Source organism: Suricata suricatta, chromosome 16 (genome assembly GCF_006229205.1).
Source record: "Suricata suricatta isolate VVHF042 chromosome 16, meerkat_22Aug2017_6uvM2_HiC, whole genome shotgun sequence".
Lineage (NCBI taxonomy): Eukaryota > Metazoa > Chordata > Mammalia > Carnivora > Herpestidae > Suricata > Suricata suricatta.
In genome coordinates, this window is record NC_043715.1 from 16507404 (window position 1) to 16535146 (window position 27743).

A 27743-nucleotide genomic window follows, 5' to 3' on the forward strand; every position below is an offset into this window, starting at 1 on the left:
GTTTCCTCTCGTTAATCTTTAGCAGAGAACACTTATTTACCTCTAACAACATATCCTGCTATCTACTTCAAAACCAAACGAGCTCTTGATTTCCTCTGTGGCGGACAGAGATCGGGCTGCACATCTACTCTGCCTTCTGGTAGCAGCACCTGGTGGTCCTTTGGGAAGTGTCCTTTTCATACTCTTCATCTAAGTGGTTTAAGTGGAGCCAACTACCCACCTTCTCCCCTTCATGTGTGAACTCCTCTGGCCAGTTAGGACATGCCACACCATGCCCACACAACGATGGGCTCTGTAATGGGTAATGAGACTTGATTCTGGATCCCACATTGGAACTACTGGGAAAGATACGTATTTGGGGTGTGTGTGTGTGTGTGTGTGTGTGTGTGTGTGTGTGTTTTCCCTGTTGCAGTTATTAGCCTGGACCTGACTGTGGCCACTATGTGGAGAAAGCCCACTCAAAAATACAGCCAACACAGAAGAGGATCAAGCCAAGAGAGGGAAAGACAAAAGGAAGAGACCTGGTAATCACACTTTGAGCCTCTGGATTCAACTGTATTTCACCCATTTAGACTCTCTACGTACATAAATCAGCAAATATCCTTTCATGTGTATGCCAGTATGATTTTTTTCATCCAAAGGAATCCCAACATATCCTTCTTCGGATTTAAAAAAACCTGATATTTCATTTATGTATTTATTTACTTACTTACGTATGTTTCCTAAAATGCCAAACTTTTAATTCCACTAGGGAGCTGTAAATCCTTCCACTCTTGCAATAAAAGGTTGCCAATAGCAAAGCCCAGTTTCCTTGTTTCCCACAGTCCCAGATTAGCAACTGTTTATCTTCTGGCTGGTCCGCTCCCCGGACTGCTGCCAAACGGCCCCCCGACTGAGCGTCACCTTCTAGGACACGGCTGCCATCGAGGAGCTTATAAATCCCTAGAGGTCAAAGGCAGCTCCCTCCTCACTCTCACACCAAGCGGCGAAGAGAACTACATATGATGGTCAGGACTGGAGAACAATTAAAGATGATATTTTATGTGGCCTTTTTTGTTTCTTATTTAAAAAGCTCCCTGAATTTTGACAACTGAGGAAGCATGGCCGTAACCTTCACATGACCCTTGGCCCCTCGCACTTGACAATTCCTTTGTAATTTGAAAATGGGGTGACTTCTGGACCAGCACCAGCTTCATGGAAACATGACACATCAATCCGTTTGGCAATAAGAACCCAATGCCCCTGTGAGAGGTACCTGCTCCTGCTCTGGTCGCAGGAAAGTGACTACGCATTTCAAGATGTGGTATCACTGATGAGTTACGTAGAAGGTAAAGGTGAACCTAAAAATGTCCAGGGTTCATGAAAGCACTCAGATCTGTATTTTCAGGCAAAGCTCAGGATAAAGGCAAATTAACTGAAAAAATATTATTAAAAATACATTATGCAACAAAATAGAGACAGTCAACTTTGGAAAAGAACTGTTTGTGTCCCCCAAAGACTTCCCTTACAAAGCCAGAAATGTATTCTAATCCCAACAGCACTAACTTCAAGACAGTTTCTTAGCAAGCTGCCTGCTGGTTCTGCAGATCCTCAGCAGGAAAAACCGGCCAGGAACAGTCTTACCGCGCTCAGCGCTCCTGCACTGCAGGAAACACAGCTGAGCTCTAAGTGTCTTTGCCGGCTGGCTCCGTGCCAAGAGGCTGCCAGGCCAACCTCCGCTCTGAAACCGGCCCACCTCCCGAGTGCCCACATCGACCCGGAACACCACCTACTCACTCAACCTCTCAGGTACTTCTGCCGACAAAACCCACACATTGTGGGATTCCATTTGCATGAAATGTCCAGAATAGGTGAATCTATAGACAGAGAGCAGGTTTAGTGGTTACCTAGCACAGTGGGAGGCAGGGGGAAATAGGGACGGAGTGCCAATGGATATAGACTTTTCTTTCTGGAACGATAATAAACCTTCTAAAATGGATTGTGGTGATGGGTTCACACTCTGTGAATATACTAAAATCACTAAATCGTATACTTGAAATGAGTGAGTCGCATGGCATGTGAATTATATCCCAGAAAGTTGTTATTGAAAGTATGATAAAAATTATTTCATATCTAACCCTTTAGGTTTTTAGAATAGAAGAAAAAGGGAGAAAACAATGTATCACATCTTAAATATAAAGGGAAATCTACTGCCAAGAGCAAAGTATCAGCTTACTTTTGTATTCAAACCTATTTTGTCACCCCCATAGGGTAAGGGTGGACAGAGGGAGAAAAGGATTTACTTGAATGGGGAAGAAAGTCAAGTATTTCACATTTCACAGAATCTGTCTTACATATGTAAGAAAATATATTATATTTAAAATTCTAAGTCCTTTGTTAAGCCAGAAAGTCTATTCTCAGAATTTGTCCTAGCAGATACAGGAGCAGAAGTAGAAAATTACTTATGTACAAAATCATCACTCGGATGTGAGGGCGATCTGGCTGCGACATCTGTCACCCCATTGATCGCCAGGGTTGATTCGGCTGATCTGGCTGGCTAGGCGGGTGTCCCCTTCCTCCCTCACCGCTCCATGTGTGTCCCTCCTGAAGCTGTGCACTCGGTCGAAGAGGACGACCATCCCCGATAGAGGAGGACCGTTCTTCGGTCAAGGGTATACGAGCAGCTGCGCTCTCCTGCTAGAACCTCCAAACAAGCTCTCAAAATCATCACTCTACCACTGTTATACCCAAGATTTCTTTATCGCCCCCAGAAACCAGAGACCGCCAGGGAGGCCGAAGCACGCATGCAAAAGCAAAGGGCTTTATTACGAATTTAGGCCCAGCCAGCCTAAACTCGGGCTCACAGACTTACTGGATCCACGTGGAGTGAGCCCCGAACAAAGGTGGGGTAGGGCTTTTATGAGTTTGGGAAGGGGGAGTTACAGGAAATTGTGACATAGGTACAGTGACCCAATCATAATGGTACAACAGTATTGGCAGCAGCTCTAACCACACACACTGTTCAGAGCGTTTGTTACTTTTGGCGGGACCCAATTACAACATTTAGGGTATCTTTGAAATTAACCAATTACAGCGCGAGTTCAGGGTCTTGTTTGGTGACTATAGGGTTAACTTTAACACTAGGTAACAGGGTCTTATCTAAAGTTCCCATCTACAGGACTTACCCTTAGGAATGTGGGGAGAGGTAGCTGGCCTTTCCTGATTGGATACCTCAGTGGTCTGCTTTTGCCGTGGGTAATGTATAACTGCCAAATGGCCAAATGGTTCCGGAGTGACTGACCTTAGGCCTTCTAGTTTAGAGGGGAAACAAAGCCTGTCATGGCGTCTGCTAGGTTCAGACTTGTGTTCTTACACCACTATTGGTAGAGAACAAACTGGAAACAAATTAAATACTCACCAATAGAGGACTGATTAAGTTGTGGTCACTCATACAATGGGATACAGTGCATCCATAAAAAATAGAACAGCTTTTGGGGTGCCTGGGTTGCTCAGTTGGTTGTGTCTAACTTCGGTTCAGGTCATGATCTCACGGTTCATGGGTTTGAGCCCTGCATTAGGCTCTGTACTGATAGCTCACAACCTGGAGCCTGCTTCAGATTCTGTGTCCTCCCTCTCTCTCTCTCTCTCAAAAATAAATAAACATTAAAAACAATTTTTTAAAATAAAAAAAAAGCTTTTTAAGAACTGTTATGGAATAAATTCTAAAATCTGTTAGGTAAAAAGCAAAGTGCAAAACAATGTGTATAGAATTCAACCATTTCTAGGGGTGTCTGGGTGGCTCAGTCAGTTAAGCATCCAGCTTTGGCTCAGGTCATAATCTCACAGTTCGTGGGTTCAAGCCCCACATCGGGTTCTGTGCTGACAGCTAGCTCAGAGCCTGGAGCCTGCTTCAGATTCTGTGTCTCCCTCTCTCGCTGACCCTCCCCTGCTCATGCTGTCTCTCTCTGTCTCTCAAAAATAAATAAAAAACATTAAAAAAAAAAAGAATTCAACCATTTCTGTACAAAAGGGAAATACACACTTATAAAATATTCCTGGAGGGATACACAAGAAATTAATGATATTGGTTATTTCTGGGGAGGGAAATAGGCAAAGATAGGAGAGAAAGTTTTTATTCTGTACTTTTTTCTACCTTTTGAACTGTGAGTTATGTAATGTACTATCTATCAAATATAAAATTTAAAAATATAAGTTTAAAAATCTGTGATAAGGGGCATGGTCTAATAAAAGAGAACAGCTTCTTTTAGAGGTGAGAATGTAAAAAGGATTTGCAATCAAGTGATGTAGAATGACCACAAACGTTGGTATTCTCTTCCTCTTGAAATCCTACTGAAATGATAATTAAGGCGTAAAAAGGCCAAAACCCCCAAACAAGGACAAAGAGAATGGGACAGGAGTCAAAGGCTGAAGTCTGTCTGGGTAAAGAGAACAAAGATGGAGTGACCTCGTGATACGTGTTTGATACAGCTGTAAAATAATTTGGAAGAAATTAGCAATAATTACACAGAAAACTACACAAATGTATAAGACAGGAAGACTGAACTAGGCTCAGCAATGATAAATAGCCAAGTAATCAACAGTAAATGCAGCCCAATGATGTAGCCACAACTCATGATGGGGAAAGGGCAGGAGGGAAGGGATGTGTGCAGGTGTGTGTGTGTGTGTGTGTGTGCGCGGGCGCGCATGCATTACACCCTCATCTAACATACAGAAATTAAGTAGATAATGTCCAAAGGTTTTTAAATAACAAAAAATATGTGTAAGCATTTTATTTATAAATAAGGCAGTAATAACTAGAAGAAACTACTTAAAAAGCGGTGGGAAGGGAATGGGTATCTCTGGGGATTGGAACTTCAAGAGGGAAACAAGCAGGGCAGGGGATAAGCTTTCTGACCCCTTACAAACTATGTTCAAATTGATAACAGTAAGCTTATTTTTAAAATAACGAAGAAGATAAAATGCATATGTAGAGGAAACTCACTGAAAGCACAACAATGAGCAAGAGAAGAGGCCAGGCCCAGGAGGGTTTTCCCTCTGATTACTAAAGACCATCACTGATCTGTGACTGTCCTCTCTTGTAGCTCTACGACATAAAGAAACAAAAGGCGAAAACCTGAAGAGAAGGAAAATACCCTTCCTTTTAGCAAGGTATTTCAGTTGTTACATTTGAGACCTCTCATTATGATGAAAGCCAACAGTAATTTCAGCTCCAAGAATCCAGGAAGTTACACAAACTGGGGAAGTTAGTTATTAAATCAAGGAAGTGTGGAGAATTCCACTGGATGGCTGGTCTGTCTTTATAATTAGAGTAAAAGACAATGTCTAACATGCCAATTCCACATCGAGTTTCTCGACACCTCCAAAGCTTGGCTCAGTGTGGACAAGCCCCAACAAATTTATAAAGATTCAGTATGAGTTAGTGTTATCCAGGCCTGAAGAAAAAACAGGGTTAGACTAATAACCGTCATAGTTAACAGCTAAAGATTTGTTAAGAACTGTACCTAGAGTCTATCTTTTTAAATCAGGATCTAAATAATACATTTAAGAGGTGCACGGGTGGCTCAGTTGGTGGAGCATCCAACTCTTGATTTCTGCTCAGGTCATGATCCCAGGATCGTGGGACTGACCCTCACATTGGGCTGCATGCCCAGTGCGAATTAAGTCTCTCTCTCTCTCCCTCTGCCCTTCTCCATCGCCCGTGTGCTCTCTCTCTCTAAAAATAAAAAAAAAAAGAATTTAAATAATACATTAGAACAGTAAAATAATACCAATGTGTTTGCTTAAATTGTTTTCTATATCCCTGAGGGCCTGGGTGGCTCTGCTGATTGGCGGCTGACTTCAGCTCTGGTCATGACCTTGTGTTTCAAACCCCGCGTAGGACTCTGTGCTGACAGCTTGGAGTCTGGCGCCTCCTTCACATCCTGTGTCTCCCTTTCTCTCTCTGTGCCCCTCCCCCGCTAGTGCTTGCTGTCTCTCAAAAATGAATAAATGTTAAAAAAATTTTTTAATTGTTTTCTCCTTCCCATTTTGGAGGGGGAATGTTTAAAGGAGTGAATAATCTATATTTACTGACAGTTAACTCATACTTGCTGAGAGACATTTGGATCACAAAATATTACTGCAATAAATAAAAACCTAATAGCAAAGACTGTAACATTCCTAACATTTACTAAGTGTTTTCTACATGCCAGTCCATTCTAAGGACTTCTACATGCATTCATCCATTTAATGCTCCCAACAATCTTGGGAAGTAGGTATTACTATTATTGCTAATTTTACGAAGGGAGAAGCTGAGGAACAGATAGATGAGTGAAAAATATGACCCAAGACCTTCGGCACAGGGCAGAACAGACTGGCAAACCTGTACTCTCTACTACACCACAGCCCCCCCAAGAGGCCATGGAGAAAATAACTGCTGGGATAATGACAGCTTCCCAAATCCTAAGCCCAAAGATAGCAAACCTTACGTTTTTTGTTGCTTTGTTTTTAGTTTATTTATTTTGAGAGAAAGAGAGAGAGTGAGAGAGGGTCAGAGACAGTAGGAGAAAGAGAATCCCAAGCAGGATCCCTGCTGCTAGGACGGAGCCTGGCGGTTCAAGTTCAGGGCTTGAACCCATGAACCATGCGATCATGAGCTCAAACGAAGTCAGATGGATGCTTAACCGATGAACCACCCAGGTGCCCTAAACCTTACATTTTCAAGTATATGCTCTTAGCCTCACTCCATAAAATTTACTTTCTACTCAACTCCAAGGTCAGAGGAAGGAGAGGCACTTTGCACACAGCATCCCAGAAGAGACAGGCCAGAATTCTCCATGGAGTCTAGTTGGGCTTCCTAGGGACTACTTCATTCCTAGCTGGTATCTTTATTTAGCATGTCAAAAAGGGAGGTAAGTGATGTTAATGAAATTCACAAATGATTCTAACTTGAGAAGCCGCTGACAGTAGCGGTAACAGAGGAGCCGTACAAAAAGAAATTGACAACTTGGATTCTCAGGAGTTCCAGTTTTTAACCAGTGATTCTCAAACACCTCCACTCTGTTGCTGCAAGTCCCCTAAACCTCTTTTTCTACTATGCTCTCCAAAGAAATAAAATCCAAAAAAGCACCCAAAAAAGGTTAGAGTCCACCTTGTCAGGCAGGGCTGCCTCCACGAAATACCTGTGGGTGACAGAGAGGAAGGGGGAAGGAGAGAGCTGAGAAAACCTGGGCTTCAAGAACACCACAGTGATCAAGGGTTCTGTTGTATGTGCAGAAACACACAAAGCTGCCCTAATACTGGCTGAAGGCGTAAGTGAGGAAGGAAGGAAAAGAAAATAGCAATTACCGCTGCTTTGAGGGTAATCACTGCCCTACACATCCAAAAACTCACATTTCAGCTGTTCCAGGCTGAGAAATAAAAAAGCAGGATGCCGTTTGTTTAATTCTCTTTATATAGCTTTCCCAGAGGGGAAAAAAATACATTAACATTCTCTTTATGATATCAAAACATTTGCTGATAAAAAGAAAAGAGGAGCTTCCGAATTCCCATAAAACAGCAAATGGTTCTCTTTTAGCTGAAACTTGGTTAAAAAAAATTAAAAAGTCTTTACATCTCCTCCAGATACCAAGATGGGTGGTCCTGTAGGAGAATCTACCTAAACCACGGACTCAGTTTTTCCTAAGGTTTCTACTGGCATTTCACCTTGAGCGAACAGGAAGAGAAGCTGCAGAATCAGCAGAGCTGACTGATGCGTCAGGTTCTCATTCGCCCTGGAGAGCCAAAGCCTCCCAGGGAGTTTGCTGCCTGGCCTGAAGCTCTAACAAGACAGGGCTGATCTTTCAAGCTCTCCAGCGTCTTGAGGCTAGGGGACTTGCTCTGTGCTTTGGGCACCAAGCAGTGATACAGGCAAGATATAAACTCGAATGCAATGCTCCTTTTTTCCTTAGTTAAGCCTAGCAGAAGTCCTGATGAGATGATTAGGCAAGTCTCTGTGATAGGCACTCCAGGCCAGGACTTGCTTAGAAAGTGTTTGTTGTCAAATCAGTAACCATGACGTGTAGCCCTTAAACTGTAGTTTCACATGGAAACCAGGCAGAGCTATTATAAATTTCACCCAAAGAGCCCCCTTCCCCCGATAAAGGCACATACACGCGTAAACAGTCTGCCTATAATTTCTGGGAGTGACCAGACTTAGTCACGAACCTTCTAGGAGTCCACACACAGCCCTCAGGTTAAAATCCCTGTGCTAAGTAGGACACCCATAAACAGAGGGGAAAGGAGAAACCTTTAAAAATTTGCTTGCACAATCAAAAGAACTTTTTTTTAAATTCCTGATGGTATATATAATACATGGTCATCAGTAAAAGATTCAAATACTAGAGAAAAGCAAAAGAAGAAAGTAAAACAAGTAAAATCACCTTTGGGAGGTATGAGAGGGAGTATTAAGGACTGAAAAGGGAAGTGAATCTCTGTGAAGATAATGAAGATGTTGTAAAATGGACTGTGGTGACAGATGCACACCTCTGTGAATATACTCACAGCTGTCAAAAATATATGAACATTAAAAAATTAGAAGGCCATAGTGTATGGCATACGAATTATATCCCAGTATTTTTGTTAATTACCTGAAATCAACATATTTTAGTGCCATCTCATTCATATACGATTCCTTGAATCTCTCTCTCACTCTTACACACACACACACACACACACACACACACACACACAGAGTTTTCATTGTGGACAATTTCATTTTAACAGCTTTCTTTTTTTATGGGAGGATGGGGGGAGAAGGCATCCTCCCCAGATGGCATGGCTTTCACACCAGATAATTTGAGGCGGCTCAATGATAACACGGAACATTTAATAGAATTATTATTACATAGGATGGTAGAAACCGAAAGGACTTCTTTCCAATGTGACTTCAGTTAAAAAGAGGGAGAAAGGGGGAGCCTGGATGGCTCAGTTGGTTAACTGGTCAACTTCAGCTGAGGTTATGAACTCACGGCTCTCGAGTTCTAGCCCCTCGTGGGGCTCTGTGCTGACAGCTCAGATACTCTGTCTCCCTCCCTCTCTGTCCCTCCCCCACTCACGTTCTGTCTCTCCCCCCACACCCATAAACAAACACTGAAAACAAAAAGAGGGAGAAAGGGGAGCACTGGGCTGGCTCATTTGGTGGAGTACATCATGCCTCTTGATCTCAGGGTTGTTGAGTTTGAGCCCCATGGTGGGTGTAGAGGATTACTCAAACAAACAAACAAACAAACAAATAAACTTTTCTAAAAAAGAGGGGGAATGCAGGAAAAAAAAAACCCACCAAATCAGTTATATATGAGCATATAGAAGTAGTCAGCAGCTATGGCATAAATCATAATGTTTGGAAAACATTTAAATAAAGGCAATGGAAAGAATTCTTTCACCTATTAATAGAGTACTATGCACCAGATACTGTTACTAGGTGATACAAATGTAATAGGACAGCCCTGGGCTAGAGAAAGAGACAAATCAGCCAATGACAACTAAGAGCCTGTGCTGACAGCGAGGAGCCTGGAGCCTGCTTTGGGTTCTGTGTGTGTGTGTCTCTCTCTCTCTGCCCCTTCCTGCTCACGCTCTGCCTCTCTTTCTCAAAAATATATGAACATTAAAAAATTAAAAAAAAAAAGGCAAGACAGTGTGGTTAATATGGCAGGTTTGGGGAAAATGACAGCACAGAGAAAGAGGAGTCAAAAAAGGATGTGGGATGGAGGTGGGACTTCTGGGAGAAGAGACAAGTAAACAGTGCCTCGAAAAGTGCTAGATCCTTCCAGCGAGAACTGACTGGGCCCAAGAGCTAATTGCACTCAGTGTGGAAAAAATTTAATAGATCTTTCAGACAGAACTACAATAGGCACGCACCTCGTATTTACGCCCTTAGGGGTAGATTCTCCAAAGAGAAATAACACACTCCAAGGGCAAAAACATTTTCAAAACTGAATTCCAAAAATGTTCCCATTATTTTCCTACCAACAGTGCTCAAGAGTGCATTGGCTAGTACTGGAAATTCTCTTTAAAGTGTGTGTGTGTGTGTGTGTGTGTGTGTGTGTGTGTTGTGAAATGGCATAAAAAGTTACATTTAATTATTATTTTAATTTACCTTTCTTTGCTTATTAAAAAAGTCAAATATTTTACCAAAATCTTGTTACTTTTATTTCTCTACCATGAATTGCCTATTTTTCTTACCTATTTATCTACTGGATATTTTTATTATATCGATCACTATGAGCTCTTTATGTAGTTAAGGAATTAACTGTTGGCTTGTCATTTTTTAAAAAAAGATTCAAGACAATATAATTCACGTCACAAAATTCACACTGAATGTGTACAATTCAGTCTTTACTATATTCACATAGTTGTGCAACCAGTATCACTATTTAGTTTCAGGACACTTTTATCACTCCAAAAAGAAACCTACACATTAGCAGTCAGTTTCTTTTTCTACCCAGACGCCTCAGCTCCAGGACACTCTAATCTGCTTTCTGTCTCTATAGAATGATGCTTGTCCTTTTTGCCACCAATTTTCCTACAATCATATTTTGCAGTTTAATAAAGGTTATTTTTTTACATAAATTAGTTTTAAACTTTTAAGAGAGCAAATTGATAAATCTGTCCTTTTGTTAAAAAATTGTTTTTAATGTTTTTTTTTTATTTTTGAGAGAGACAGACAGACAGACAGCATGAGCAGGGTAGGGTCAGAGAGAGAGGGAGACATAGAATCCAAAGCAGGCTCCAGGCTCTGAGCTAGCTGTCAGCACAGAGCCCGACACGGGGCTCGAACCCATAGACTGTGAGATCATGACCTGAGCCTAAGTCAGACGCCCAACACACTGAGCCACCCAGGCGCCCCAAATTTTTCCTTTTTGACTCCTCCATTGGAAACTAAATATTGTCTCTCTGTGCTGCATTCTGAATAATTTTTTTCTTTCTACTTTTTGGTTCATTAATTCTCTCTTCAACTGCATCTGTTGGAAAATCCATCCATTATGTTTTTAATTTTACTTATTCTTTTTATTTTGGACATTCTATTTGTCCTTTTCAAAATCTGCTATATCTGATGCTATACAAATCTACCCTCAGTTTTGATGGTTTCCAATCCGTGAAGATATTTTCAAGCTTATCCTGCATTTCTTTTAATATACTAAGGCTGTGTGTGACAATTCTAGTATCTAAAATCTTCTTGGGACCTTGTTTCCTTGTGCTTGGGGATTTTGTGACTACGTACTACTTATTGTTCAAAATGAAACATAAGATAATTATTAATTAAATCATTATTATGGGTGGAGGGAATGGGGAGTTATTACTTAATTGCTATAGGATTTGGGGTGATGAAAATGTTTAGAAACATAGTGGTGACACAACATCATGAATAAATAGGTTAAAATAGCAAATTTTATGTTATATATATTACCATAATAAAACATTTTATCATTAAAAAAATAAAAATAGGGGCGCCTGGGTGGCTCAATTGGTTAAGCCTCCTGCTTCAGCTCAGGTGATGATCTCACGGTTGGTGGGTTTGAGCCCCGTGTCGGGCTCTGTGCAGACAGCTAGCTCAGAGCCTGGAGCCTTTCTTCGGATTCTGTGTCTCCCTCTCTCTCTGACCCTCCCCTGCTCACGCTGTCTCTCTCCGTCTCTCAAAAATAAATAAAAAACATTAAAAAAATAAAAATAAATAAAAATAAAAAGTAAAACTTACTGGTGTGGGGGGTTGGTCTAGGATAAAGGTGTCTTCTTCCACAGGAGATTCACTTTTGTTTCTGAAAGATATCCAAAGACACTACCAAGGTAGACATTTTAAGCTCTAACTCCCTGACTGAAATTTCCAGAATCCCAATAATGCTAATCTGCAGAAGAGGTGGTGGCCCGTTCAGTGATTACAACCTCAGAGGGTCAGGTTTTCTTCCCTTACTGCTCTGCTTGGTGCCAAGACAATGCCTTCCCTGGCCCTTCCATCCACCTGAAGGTTTATTTATTTGGGGTCTACGCATAAAGTTAGAGGTCTTCTCTTCGACTTCCCACTTCGGGTTGGATTTGGGCTTTCATGTCTGCAACTTGCCCTTCAAAGCTTTGACACTCACAGCTTAATTTCATCAGATGCCCTCAAGACAAATGCAAATTCTTATACTCCGTTTACCTTTCAGGATTCTGACTTAAGAAGTTTGGTTAAGTCTCTGTTTTCTTGTTAGCTCTTTAATGCTTTTTAAGTGTTTTAAGTACGTTATCCTGCATAACAGCTCAACTGTCTCATCATGATCAGAAATGGAAGACAGAAATGTATTTTCTCCTACATTTTGCCTAGATTGACTTTAAGATTTAATGTTTTAATTCACCTGACAAATGTGGTACATACTGAGGCTTCTTTGTTATTAGTAATGGTTAGCATATCGGATTTTCCAGTTATAAATTCTGGTATCCTAAAAGAAGCATCTTCACTACTGAGCCCATCCTTTAAGCTGCTGTCTCACTGAGCTTAACTTGGAGTTATTTTCACATTTTACAATTTCTGACCTACTGATCTCACTGATCCTCTCAGCAACCTAATAAGTGTTCCGTGTCACAGCTCCTGACACACAGGGCTGAAAGATCAAACTCGCTGTGCCACTGGAGAATCACAGTTCAGAGCAGAGCAGGGTGTTCTATGAGCTGTCAGTTTCCTTGTATGTCCTTGTCACAAACAGCATCTGGACAGACACATCCGGGGGGAATTTTGCTGCTGATTTAACCATTTGGTTGCTGAATTACAATTAGTATTCTCTGACTTAATAATTTTGCAAACTGAATCACTTTATAAACTAAATATAGAAAAGTTATTATTATGGTCTGGTTTCTAGGCAACCATTTCATTAACAAAAGCTCCACTTGGGAAAAACATCTGTTTGTCAGGAAGGTTTACGCTGTCATCATACAATTTCACGGTGAAAAAGGCATGGTCACCGTGCCTTAGTCACCCCTAGTTGTGAGCAGGTCAGCAGGGGGTCCTGCAACAGAGGGAGCCATCTGTTTCGAGCTGTGCTAGTGGCTGAACCTTGCTATCATGTAACTACTGTTTTCCTACACAGCTACATAATTTAAAAATATTATCTTCTGATTAGAAACGCAATAAATGTTCACACTAATAAAGTCTGAAAAAATGAGAAAAAAGGTATGAAGAAGAAAATAAAGAGCATTCATCTTTGATACCTTCACTTTAGATCTCATTTGGAAAATGGGTCCCACTACTAAAAAAAAATTATTTGAAAACCAATGGCCACAAATAACTCTCTATGGCTTTACCTTTTTCATCTGCAATTAGGATGTTTTTCATAATGGATGTTTCAAATTGAAACCGATTTTGGAGACTTATAGAAATAGACACTTAGTGCTATTTTAAAAGCAGCAGAACATTGGGGCGCCTGGGTGGCTCAGTTAGTTAAGCCTCCGACTTGGGCTTAGGTCATGAGCTCACGGTTCGTGAATTTGAGCCCTGCGTTGGGCTCTGTGCCGACAGCATGGAGCCCGGTACCCACTTACAGTTCTGTGTCTCCCTCTCTCTGCTCCTCCCTTGCTCATTCTCTCTCTCTCTCAAAAATAAATAAACATTAAAAAAATTTTAATGCAGCAGAACCTCATTTTCACATGAAATCTTTAGAGGAAACTCAATGAAAGAGAAAAAAGCAGAGCCCTCTAGTTAGAGGGTTGACCGGTGCTACGTCCTTCACTGAACCTAGGGTCCTGTAGAACACAGGCTCCTCCCTGACACAGTATTGCGGGTCTACTGTTCATTCAGTCTGGAACATTCTTTCCTCCCTCCTTTACTAGATTCATTCATAATCATCTACCACATCTCAGCTTATCGGTCACTTTTTCTTCCCTCCTCTGTCAGTAAAATGTCCCTAACACGGGCTCTCATATCATTGTGTAATTTTTCTCCCATAGCACCTGTCAAAGCCACATTTCACCTTTGTTCATATGATTACTAGATTACTACTTGCCTCCCACCATCTCCTCCCCGCATCAAATGCAAATTCCATGAAGGGAGAGAATGACTTTTTTTTAGCAACGTATTGAGCAAAGTGCCTTCGCACACAGTAGGTGCTCAATAAATCTTTATGAATAAACAAATAAACATTTTAAACCATTAAGAAAAAAAATTAATGCCCAAAGACATTTTACAATTATTTCTGCCCTTATCTAAGTTCAGGTTACCAACAATGGAAAACAGAAGTTGGACATTGGTGCACCTGGGTGGCCCAATCAGTTGAATGTCTGACTTCGGCTCAGGTCATGATCTCACAGTTCCTGAGTTCAAGCCCCACATCAGGCTCTGTGCAAATAGCTCAGAGCCTGAAGCTGATTTGGATTCTGTGTCTCCCTCTCCCTCTCTTCCTCCCCTACTTGCTCTCTCTCTCTCTTTCTCAAAAATAAGCAAACATTAAAAAATTTAAAAAAAAGAGAGAGAGAGAAGTTGGGCATCAAGTGCAAACCTGCTTCTAAAACAGACTTGTCCTAAGAAAGCAAACATTAACAATCATGCCCTGGCAGGTGGACAAGAGGAATGACCTAATTAGGTCTCTGGTAGCTCAGTGCCCATGATCCATTCCCAAGGCTCAGTTCATTCCCAACCTTCCAGCTTCCACAAGGGACAGCAGAGAGGCCCTAAGGTCAGGAAAACTGAGTGAAGATCTAATGTAAGAATCTAAAGATGAGTTGCCAAAACCCTACAGATACCATTTAAGTGCACTTTTCCTGCCACTGCCCAAGATCTCGATGTTACCAAAGAAGGATAAACTGAAGCTTCACTCAGTTAAAAATGTTTACCTTATGACTTAGCAATAAAAGGAACTATGTCAGGGTTAATAAAAAATATAATTGGACTTATTAAGTGTGTGAACAGTTTCAAGGATCATTTTAATCACATCTGGTGAGATTTGGAATTTTAATTTGTATTTGAAAGAAAGGGTAACATAGGCTGCCTGCTATTTAGTTTGGGAAAGAAAAGCAAGGGCAGGGTACCCCCCTAGCCGCTACCTCAAAGCAGTTCCAGTAAAACAGATGGACTCCTTACAGAGTCAAGGAATACCATACTTACACAGAAGTCTAAAGAGGAACTCGCTATTTTACTCGTGAGTTCTGTCATGGTTTTATCTTCCTTAACTTGCCTTCAAATTCCAACTTTACTAAAGACAGGGTGGCTCCAGGGCAAGATTTAAATAGCTTGTCTGCATAGAAGGTACTTAGACCTTCTTAATGGCTAGTAAAGCAGACACTGAAACAACGGGCTCTTTATCCCAAGGTGTCTCACAACTGCCTTCTTGCAGCGAATCCTGCCTTTGTGACCACTGGCTTACACGGATGGGAGGTAGGACATCTGAAATGAACCCTGAAAACCAAGAAATTAAGAAGCATTTACTTGCTCAGCTGAAAATGTCAAGATCCACTGGTTCCATGGCTGTGAAAGCAGAGGCCATGATGATTTAAGAAAGGTTGAAAATGGAACGGAGAGAGGAGGGAAGTACAGACAAGTAGAACTTGGCTCTGGAGTTGATTTCAGCCTTCCGTTTACTGGTAACAGCTTTCTCCATATCCTCATCAAGGTCTGTTGTTGCCTCCATTGTTAATGTTAGCCATTCTGACAGGTGTGGGGTGGTAGCTCATTGTGATTTTAATTTGTATTTCCCTGATGATGAGCCATATTAAGCATTTTTTTCATGTGTTGGTTGGCTATCTGTATGTCTTCTTTGGAGAAGTGTCTATTCTTGTCTTTTGCACATTTCTTCACTGGATTATTTGTTTTTTGGGTGTTGAGTTTGGTAAGTTCTTTATAGAGTTTGGATACTAACCCTTTATCTAATATTTTCATTTGCAAATATCTTCTCCCATTCCGTCGGTTGCCTTTGAGTTTTGCTGATTGTTTCCTTCTCTGTGTAGAAGCTTTTTATTTTGATGAGGTCTCAAGAGTTCATTTTTGCATTTGTATCCCTTTCCTCTGGAGATGTGTTGAGTAAGAAGTTGCTACGGCCGAGGTCAAAGAGGTTTTTGCCTGCTTTCTCCTCGAGGATTTTGATGGCTTCCTGTCTTATATTTAGGTCTTTGATCAATTTTGAGTTTATTTTTGTGTCTGGTGTAAGAAAGTGGTCCAGGTTCATTTTCCTGCGTGCCGCCATCCAGGTTTCCCAGCACCATGTGCTGAAGAGACTGCCTTTATTCCATTGGATATTCTATACTCACCTCACTCTTGACACCCTCCTGCTTCTGCTCTTCCTTTAGGCTTGACTCTCTCACTCTACCCCCACACATCTCAACCCTGTCCATCACCCTTCTGAGTCCAAGGAGCTCCATGAAAACTACTGTTCTGAATTTTTAAACTAAAAATCTTAAAAAATATTTATTTTAATTTTTTTATGTCTCTTATTTACTTTTGAGAGACAGAGAGAGACAGTGCAAGCAGGGGAGGGTCAGAGAGATGGAGATACAGAATCTGAAGCAGGCTCCAGGCTCTGAGCTAGCTGTCAGCACAGAGCCCGACCGGGACTCGAACCCACAAACCATGAGATCATGACCTGAGCTGAAGCCGGCTGCTTAACCGACTGACCCACCCAGGCGTGCCTATTTATTTTTTTCAAGAGAGAGAGTGAGAAAGTCAAAACATGAGCAGAGGACAGGTAGAGAGAGAGTGAGACATAGAATCTAAAAGAGACTCCAGGCTTCAAGCTGTCACCACAGAGCTTAAACTCACGAGCCATGAGATCATGACCTGAGCCAAAGTCAGACAGTTAACCAACTGACCCACCCAGGCGCCCCATACTGTTCTGAATTTTTTAAAGTTTATTATTTTATTTTTAAAAGTGCAGAATTCAGTGCTTTTTAGTATATTTACAAGGTTGTGCAATGATCACCAATATCTAATTCCAAAACATTTTCATCAGTCGTATCCGTTATCAGTCACTCCGCAAACCCCCCTCCCCACCGTCTGGCAACCACTCATCTAGGCTTTGTGTCTCTGTGGATCTGCCCATTCTGGACATTTCACATAAATGGAAACTACAGTATGTGGCCTTTTGTGTCGGGCTTCTTTCACTTAGCATGTTTTCAAAGTTCATCCACTTGGTAGTATGAATCAGTACCTTATTCCTTTTTATTGCCAAATAATATTTCATTATGTAAGATATACCACATTTTATTTATCCATTCAGCAGGTGATGATTGTTTAGACTGTTTCTCCTTTTTGGCTATTATGAATAATGCTGCAATGAGCATTCATATATAAGCTTTTATACGGACATATGTTTTCATTTCTCTTGGGTATGTATCTAGAAGTGGAATTGGTGGGTCATATGGTAACTATGTTTGACTTTTTGAGAGCTGCCAGACTGCTTTCCAGAGCAGCTGCACTATTTTACAGTTTCCACCAGCCGTGTACGAGGGTTCCGACTTCTCTGCAGCCTCATAATTTATATCATTTTAAAGTAAGTTATTTTTAAATGTCACTTATTGGAGTCAGAAAAGCAACACATATCAAAAGTTCTAGACAGAAAGCTACATGTTTACCTGACCCACAATCTCTGCTGATAGAGCAATGAAACAATCAAGGCCATCAGCAGGAAGCAAGGTGGGCAGCGTGAGGTCACACACTCACATTCCACTAATGGAAGATGAATTTCAAAGATACACATAAAGATTGCTTAAAAATAATGCTGTACACATTGCCAAATGAGCAAAACCACACACACACACACACACACACACACACACACACACCCCCCCCCCCCCAAGTGAACATGAGTTCAGCACATTCAGTTATAGAAAGGGTTGATTTACAGTGAAACCATCTCCCACACGCAGGCCTGCCCCTCCTATCCCTGGGCCTGAGAGCTCAGCCCCTGTTCCTGGAACAAGAACAACGCGCTCACGAGGATTAATTATTTCCCCCTGTGGCAAGAGCATAGTTCTCAGAGCCAGAATCAAATTCTGATGTTGACACACAGTATCTGTGTTACTTTGGGCCAGTTTCTTAACCTTTTTGAGTCTCAGTTCCCTCATCTGTAAAATAGGGGTAATACCTAACTTGCAAGGTTGCTGTGACTGCACATAATAGACACTAGGAAGTGGTAACTTCTGTAAGAGTTCCTGCCATTTCTCTTATAAGGCAATTATCCAGGGCAATCTTGGGGACTGAAGGTAACTAACCTTGAGGTAGCCAGTTCATCTTTTACTTACAGGTAAAAGTGCCAAATTGCTAAATATTCCGATGCAAATCTGAATGTTTCAATCCTCCATTGATAGAGGAAACCACAGGATAGGTATTTGAAAAATGAGGCTAATGTAAAACTCAACTGTTCTGGGCTTTCAAATGCAACCTGTCACTGGAGGAAGGGACAGAAGGCATTATAAATATACATCACTGGGTCTCCACCACCCTCCCAACTTTTGTGACTATAGGAAAGTCAACTATTCATTTTAAGAGGATTATCATATCTGCTTTTATTATATTTCAGAATTGTTGTCAGAATCAAAGCTTTCTAGATGATTAAGCATTATTCAGTATTTTTAAGTTTATTTTTTAAGCTTGAATAACAAGCTCATAAAAGATGCTCAACATCATCAGTCATTAGGGAAATGCAAACCAAAACCGCAACGAGCCATCCCTAAGATGGCTGCAGTAAAAAAGACAGACAGTAACAAATATTGGTGACTATGTAGAAACATCAGAACTCTCCTACATGGCTGATGGGAAAGTAAAATGTTGCAGCCACTTTGGAAAACAGTGTAGCAGCAGTTCCTCAAAAGGTTAAACATAGAGTTACTATATGACCCAGCAATTCTAAGTATAAATCTAGAAGAAATGAAATCACATGTCCACACAAAACTTGTACATAAATGTTCATAAGTGTTATTCATAAAAGCTACAAAGTGAAAACAACCCAAATATGACATCAACTTATGAAAGGACAAACACAATGTGGTTAATCTATATGGTGGAACATTATTCAGCCATAAAAAGGAATATGTACCAATTCACGCTACAAGATGGATGAACCTCAAAAACATTATTCCAAGTGAAAGGAGCCAGACACACAAGACCATACATTGTATGATTCTATTTACAGGTAACATCTCCAACAGGCAAATCCATAGAGATTAAAGTAGTTCAGTGGTTCCCAGGAGCTAGGGGAAGTAGGAATGTAAATTCACTAATAATGAATATGGAATTTCTTTTTGAGATGATGAAAAAGTTGTAAAACTAGATGGTCGTAATAGTTGTACAACCTACAAATGTACTATAAATATACTAAATATAATTTATTTATATATTATAAATATAAATTACTAAAAACAGTGAATTGACCATTTTAAATTGCTGAATTTAAGTATATAAATTACATCTCAAATAAAAAGTTTAAAAAGTAGGGCTAATCTACTACCTAGAACTACTTCAAGAGTTTACCCAGACAGCATATATGAGAGACATTTGCTAAATGCTCATTTGTTAATTAGGTGGTACAATAACCAGGTCAGGACATAAAAGCACTCTCCCCATTTCAAGGACATAAATGGAGATGATAAACTTCACAGGAACTGCATTCCAAATTTCAATGCCAGATCCAATTAGATGGTCCTTCAAGGGACAGAATTATGTTCAGCTAATGGTTTCCCAATTTACTTGACATAGAAATCTGAGAATGAGATAGGGAGTTGAGCCTCTGACAAGTTAAGACTTGTAATCCTGCTCAGTTTGAAACTCAGTAAAAACAATTTCACCTTGTACCCACCTCTCTGCCCAACCCACCTCCCCTCCCGGCTTCCCAGCCCTTTGCTCTCCCAGCCCTTGGCTCTTTTTGCCAGAAATGAAAATTGTTCTCTGAGAGGAAGAGGGTAGAAGAGGTAGTGAGGCCTGTGTGGGCAAGTCAGGATATCCAAGCTGTCCCCACTCCACACACGGGCACACTGTCACCTCCTATGCTTGGCGCAAAGCCTAGGGATTTTGTGTGTCTTTGTTTTTTTTTTTTTTCCTTTTTCCTTTTTTAGTAAGTCTGGTAGTTTAATCCAAAGATCTTTCTGACACTGATGGGGATCACTTGGATCCCTGAAATGCATCTGTCTCTGGATGCTTTCAAAATGTCCTTTAAATAATTTAAAGTGGCTGAGAGAATACATGAGCAGATCCACAGTATGAGAAACAACTTGGCTATAATAATTCACTTGATTGAATATCTATTGAACATTATTGAACTGAAATGTGAATAATACCCCAAACATTATGAGACCCTCAAGGACATATTTTAAATCCTATTTTGGAAAAGAGGACTTCCATTTTTTACCTTATATACTTCTTGTTAATTAAAATGTTTTAAAATAATGAGAATCCATCAGTGTATGCAATTAATAATGATATAACAAAGAATGAAAAAGATATATATATAAGAAATCCAAAAGGAGAGACATTAAAGGCCACAGTCTAAGATTAGGTCTTCTATTTATGAACCCTGGGCTGTAAATCCAACGCAGCAACTTAGTATCTAATTCTCCACCTGAACAACTCGCTACTGAGCACCACCTGGAAGCAGCTGCCCGTGACAATCATCAACCATCATTTTCTCAGCAGGATTACAAGGAGATGCAGACTGTCTTTCATAAAATTAAACTTTAACTCCTAGGGAATTTAGTTCTCAGACTGTTGTGATGGACCAATAATAAACACACCAGAAGTTCTTACATCAGGTATGAATAAGGTTCTGTTGAATGAATAAGTTTAATTCCCCTCTGCTCTATGCACAGACTGCACAGTTGGTGAAAAATTATAAAAGCAATACAATTTATCAACAAATTAAGTAAAATATACATTGTAACTTTCATATGGAGACATTTAGGCCGGCTAGAAAAGGAAAACTTAAAGACATGCATGAGAACATGAAAATGTGTACACACACACGTACACACACACTCCCTACAACTAAATGCTACTCCAACCGCAGCCACACAGCCCTTGTACTGCAGGATGTTGTCTGACTGGGAATCCAGAATGTCTTGGCTCCTGGAGTGCTTTACACTTGGGCAAAAGACATTGGCAATGCAGGTGGGAAAATTCACCTCTTTCTTTTCTTAATGGGAAATTCACCTAAGGCCTTGGCCGTTAAGTGCATGTTACAAACACCAAAACATCAATTAATTCAAACTTGTCCATTGTGGGGAACTGAGAACAGAAATTACACCTCTACCTCCCATGTTCTTCATCACCAAATTAGCTACTAACTGATTAGCACGCCAATTAAAATACTAAAAACAAACATAAAACCAACAGTTGTGATTTTTACAGCAGACCCTCGAGGCTAATGAGCTCAATGGGTTAATGAGCCAAGAAGCTTACTCCAAAGGCAATGTTGCCACATGAGAATGACATACCTCCTCTTCCCCCAAAACCCTGTCCTTGGAAAAAAAAAAAGGAAAAAAATCAAGAAACCTCTTCTTAACAGTATTCCAGCCCCTTGAGAAAATTACTGGGTGACTTATTTTCTGAGACTTATTAATTATAAGCATGTGAAGTTCTTGCTTCATTGATTTACTGTTTCCACCATTACCATTCGTCGTCCTGTGACTCCCTGAGCCCCGAGCTTAGCTCACTCCCGGCCTCCCTTCCCACTGACCTGAGGCAGTTACTTTCTCCCTTAGAAGCCTCTGCTCTTTCAGCTGCTGCTCTCACCTAGGTGTCCTTTGACCTCTTCGGGTGGTTGTTTTGTCTCCTTCGAAGAATTTTATTTTTGCTTTTTAACCTAGTCACAGCAACTCACTGTTATAGTGTTTTGTATATAGTAGGTGCACAATAAATCTTTGCTGAATAAAGAGGCTCTGGACTTCATCACTGTGAGCTGTCCCTGCTGCATTCTCTCTTAAGCTTCAACTACCAGATCTGTACAGAGCATCCCCAAATTATACCAAGAATTAAGTAGCCAGTAAAGGCCAAAGTGTGTCCGTGTGCTCACAGAAAACCTCACCTTTTGTGGACAGACAGAGCCCATCAGTGTGAAGAACTGGAAACTGCATTATTGGCTTCAATTCTTCACCTTCCCCTGCATTATGCCCTCTGTTCTGTGACCTGGCAGCTTATCCCACTGAAGAAAAACAATGTATTTCTCTCCCTCTTGTCTTTTGGGTTGGGTCACGCTGACAGTGTAGCCAACAGAATGAGGCAGAAGTCATAGGATGCCGGTTCCAACCTGAGACCTAAAGAGGCCTCTCGAGTCTGTTCGTGTTCTCTTACACTTCTGCCATCACTACAATATGCCTGGGGAGGCTACTGGGCCAGGGGTGACCAAGAACAGGCACAGCAGAGCTGCCGCAGCCTGCCCAGAGAGCCATCCAGCCAAGGCCGGCCTCGGTCAGCAGAACGCTATCAGTCTACAGATGTGTGAGTGATAATAAATGACCGGTGTTTCAAAGTACTGTTTGATACACAGCGATACCTACCTGATAGAGTCTGCCTACTCAGACTTCAGATCTGCGAAGTTACATACGTCACCACATCATTATCTAGCAATCTAACTGTAGGAACAGCAGGAATAGTTCAAACTTATTTGAACCCTTACTATGTGCTAGGCACTTTCAAGGTATGAACTCATTTAATCCTAATATTAACCTCCCTTCACAGGCTTTTTATGATAGAACAGCTTTAGATTTACAGCAGAATCATGGAGAAGACAGCACAGAGAATTCTCATATGCTCCACACCCAATCGCCCCTATCATTAATTTTTGTATTAGCATGGTATATTTGTCACAATTAATAAACTAAGAATGACATTTTATTATCAACTCAAGTCCATAATTTACCCAGATTCTCTTTGTTTTTTTCTGAATGCCCTTTTCCTGTTCCAGGATCCTATCTACCTAACATTACATTTAAATCACCAGATCACCTTACTCTCCGACAGTTTTATTCCTTTTCTCCCCTTGTGAAATTTTAATTATTTTTGGTAACAGTTTGAGATATAATTCACATAGCATAAAATTTGCCAATTTAAAGTATACAATTCAATGTTTCCTACAATATAGTAGGAACACATTGTGCAACAATCACCACAATCAATTTTAGAACGTTTTCGTCACCCCAAAAAGAAATCCTTACCCTTCAACTATTACCTCCAAACACTTTCCCCTTTCCTGCCAGCACGAGGCAACTCCTTAGCCGGTTACCTGTCCATCTCCCTACTCTGCACGCCTCCTATGAGGAAACCACACATTAGGCGGTCCTGCGTGACTAGCTTCTTCCCCTTACAAAGTTTTCAAGGTTCATCCCTGCTCTGCCATGTTTCACCACTTCCTTTTTTTAAATGACTGAATAGAATTTCATTGTGTGGATAAAGTACATTTTATCTACCTGTCAGTTGATGGGTATTTATTTGTATTGTGTCCATGTTTTGGCCGTTAGGAACATGGCTAATGTGAACATTCACGTACAGGTTTTTGGGTGGATGTACGTTTTCATTCCTCTTGAGTTTCTACCTAGAAGAACTGCTGTGGCAAGTGGTGACGCCATGTTTATCTTTTTAACAAACTGCCAGAGTGTTTTCCATATTAGCTGTGCCATTTCACATTTCTATTTAGCCCCCTTTCCACAGATATGAAATGGAAGCCCAGAAGGATGAAATAATTTGCCAAAGACCACACAGCTGAGCGGCACAGGAATGGAGGTGCCCCGGGCGGTCTGTCCCGGAGGCCCAGCTCTTGACGATTATACCTCACTGCTGGAGCCCAGAGAGGCCGAGAGATGACCAACCTTCTCACCGTGTCTGATTCTCGCCCTTTTAGGAAGGATGCCTATTCTCTATGACCCTGTTCAAGAGACCTCTCTCTAGATCTGGAATCCACAAATTAATGGAGGTGGGGAGAACATCATAGAATCACAAAGGAGAAATAAAATTATTGCAAAAAAAAATTTCGATGAGGGGCACCTGGGTGGCTCAGTCAGTAAGGCATCTGACTTCTGCTCAGGTCATGATTTCACAGTGTGTGGGTTCAAGCCCCGCAATGGGCTCTATGTTGACAGCTCAGATTCTGTGTGTGTGTGTCTCTCTCTCTCTCTGCCCCTCCCCTGCTCATGCTCTCTCTCTCTCTCTCAAAAATACAATAAACATTGGGGCACCTGGGTGGCTCAGTCGGTTGTGTGTCCAACTTCAGCTCAGGTCATGATATCATGGTTCATGGGTTGGAGCCCCGCATTGGGCTCTATGCTGACAGCTCAGAGCCTAGAGCCTGCTTTGGATTCTGTGTCTCCCTCTCTCTCTGCCCCTCCCGTGCCTGCGTGCTGTCTCTCTCTCTCTCTCTCTCTCTCTCTCTCAAAAATAAACATTAGGGGCGCCTGGGTGGCTCAGTTGGTTAAACCTCCAACTTGGGCTCAGGTCAGATCTCACGTTCGTGAGTTTGAGCCCCGCGTCAGGCTCTGTGCTGACAGCTAGCTCAGAGCCTGGAGCCTGCTTCCAGTTCTGTGACTCCTTCTCTCTCTCCCCGTCTCATGCTCTGTCTCTCTCTGTATCAAACTAAATAAAACATTTAAAAAAATTTTTTTACATAAACATTTAAAAAATTCTTTAATAAAATAAACATTTTTTAAAAAGTGTTTAAAAAACATTTCAGTGAAAAAATGGCATGTAGTCTGAGATTCTTCTTTCTAGGTTAAAGGGAAAGCAAGGGGGCATACAAGCAGTAGCCAGGTACACAAAAGGTTAAGGTAATGAGAGTTCACGCACGAACCATTCTTTACCTCCTTGAATGGGAAGAAATGGGCTTGAATCTACAGAATGACAAAGACTTCCTCATCATTATCAGACTCTGAAGCTCTACCGGAACCCTTAGGAAACCATCCAGGAACATGATTATTATGACTTAAATTGAGTCCTAGCTAGGAGACAGGAAGATGGACAAAAGAACCAGCAGTCCTGGGGTTCCATGACTTCAGAGATTTTGTGCAAACATACATACCACAATCTCTGGTCCACAGACTCAGAGTCCTTTAAACCAGAACTAACTTACCCTGAATAGCAGACAGATATACAAAGGTGTCTTCGTGCTCCAAGTTCTCCAAGAATATCTGGAACCACAAAGTAAAGGCGTGGTATGATTCGCAAAGAAAAAGCAAGATATAAGAGACCCTTATGGCAGTCTCAAAAGAATAAATGCTTTTCTTCTTATTTGTCTTAGCTAGGCATTGGTCTGACTTGAGAATCTTGTAGGGAAGACAGTGTATATATTTGAAGTCCCATTTTTATAATAGCTATAAAAGGGTACCAGTTAGAGGGAGATGCTCCTTGAAGCAGCCAAGCATATACCAGAAGTAGGCATGGAAACCAAGATCTGGAAGAAAAATCCTCAATGTTTGCTCCACTACAGGCCATGGTGGAAAACATTCTCACATGTGACATGACAGACTACCAGTCATGACACACGAGATGCCAAGTGTGGGGTTATGTCCAACTGATGGCATATTTGCTCTAACTTGATCCTTTTTACTTGCATTCAGAAAGTATATGGAAATGCAAGCGACAGACAGATGTTACTGGGATAACCTTGAATCTGTTCTAATTTATTTCTTTACATCTTTTGCACATTTCAGCACTTTAATTGACATTAGTTACAAATTATATTCAACAGATCTCACAATTTAGGAACACACCAGAGTGTCAACTGCAGAGGGTACTGCTTATGTAGAACATATGACAGTGACATGTTAAGTTTAGGGCCTAATGTGAGGCCAGAGAAAGACAGCAGCCATATGCCAGTTTTTTTTTCCTGCTTTGGCGTCTAGGAAAAGGATGGGGGTATCTGTTCCATGTTTAGTGATGCATCATTTCCTGGCACAGTGACTCTTGATACCAACTTGATGCTGCTGGTCCCCACATCTGCAGCATGTTAGGGAGAGCTGAAAATTAGTTAAATTGGAAAGAGGGCCAGGTTGGAAGGGGTGGGGATCGTGTAAGGAGTAAAGGAAGCTTAATCTAGGGTAGTGGGCGTGGGAATAAAGAGGAAGAGATAGAGATATATTTGACAGACTTCTTGGAAAACGAATTGACGGGACCTGACCAACCATGCACAGAAGATGAAGGTTAAATAAATTAAAGAAGATCCCAAAGACTTTCATAGCATTCACCATCTATTTAGTGTACGAAGGGATATTTTTGATGATTGATTACTCAAAGGAGATATGTAATTTGAGGTTTTCAACAATACTGCAATGGCAGCAAATCCTTGGCACATTTACAGGCCTTGGTTTTCTCATCTTAAAATGGGGATAATACCAATATTGCAGCTGTTGTGAGGACTGGAGACAATGTCTGAAAGGTATAGGGCCAGGCTCAATAAGCAGCAGTTATTATTGTACTATTGATTCTAACACTTTAGTGACTGGAGATAAATGTTTTCAATCAGAATTATAACTCTTAATCTAATGGCTAAAGTATACGAAAGGGGATAATAATTATGATGGTGAACCTTTATGAGATGCTCATTATGTGCTTATTGCTATAACTAGTGCTTTACACAGACTTTCCCCCCAAGGTATCAGCAGGGCTGCATTCATTCCCTCTAATATATATATTCATTCATTTTAAGTAAGCTCTACTCCCAACGTGGAGCTTGAACTCCCAACCCTGAGACCGTGAGTTGCCTGCTCTCCCAACTGAGCCAGCCAAGTATCCCTACATGGACTATTTTCCATTTTAAATCTCTTCCTTTTTTCCCTTTTCTTTTCGTTTCCTCTTCCGTTCCTTCTTCCTCCTTCCCTTCCCTTCCCTCCCCTCCCCGTTTCTTTCTTTCTTTCCTTCTTTCTGTTTGTTTGTTTCTTTCTTTCAGATTTTATTTTTTTTTTTTATGTTTTATTTATTTTTGATACAGAGAGAGACAGAGCATGAGAGGGGGAGGTGCAGAGAGAGAAGGAGACACAGAACCGGAAGCAGGCTCCAGGCTCTGAGCTAGCTGTCAGCACAGAGCCTGACGCGAGGCTTGAACCCACGAACGTGAGATCTGACCTGAGCCGAAGTCAGAGGCTTAACCGACTGAGCCACCCAGGCGCCCTTAGATTTTATTTTTATATTTGGGGCGCCTTGATGGCTTGGTTCGTTAAGAACCAACACCGGATTTGGATCAGGTCATAATTTCATGGTTTGTGAGTTCAAGCCCTGTGTCAGGCTCCACTCTCACAGCTTGGGATTCTTTCTCTTTCTCTCTCTGCCCCTCCCCAGCTCACTCCCGCATTCTCTCTCTCAAATAATAAATAAACTTTTAAAAAGAATATATTTTTAAGTAATCTCTACACCCAATATGGGGCTCAAACTCACAACTCCAAGATCAAGAGTCACATGCCTGACTGACTGAGCCAGTCCAGGTGCCCCTAAATCTTTCAACTAAAGTGGGTCCTACTGTTATTACCCTCATTTTACAGATGTAGAAACTGAGGGGGGCACATGCGTGGCTCAGTCAGTTAAGCCTCTGACTTTTGATTTCGCCTCAGGTCACAATCTCATGTTTGCAGGATCGAGCCTGGCTGTGCACTGGCAGCACAAAATCTATTTGAGATTCTCATTCTCCCTTTCTTTCTGCCCTTCCCCCCTGAAAAATAAACAGATGTAGAAATTGAGGTTCAGAAAATTTAAATGACTTGTCCAAGAAAGTGATCTGGGATCTGGGACCAGTAGTCTCTAGACTCTTTGCTCTTAATCTCTGACCCATACTGAGGCCAGGAAAATTACCACAAAAGGGAAA

General features: G+C 41.2%; 1 protein-coding gene across 1 annotated transcript in view; it reads right to left on the reverse strand.

The window, feature by feature from the left end:
* The window catches only part of TANGO6 (transport and golgi organization 6 homolog), a 189381-nt gene that overhangs the window by 84882 nt on the left and 76756 nt on the right, over window positions 1–27743 (reverse strand). The window contains exon 14 of the mRNA XM_029925765.1: window positions 25020–25077. Coding sequence (XP_029781625.1) covers window positions 25020–25077 — 58 coding nt within the window. The remainder of the gene's footprint in view (window positions 1–25019; window positions 25078–27743) is intronic.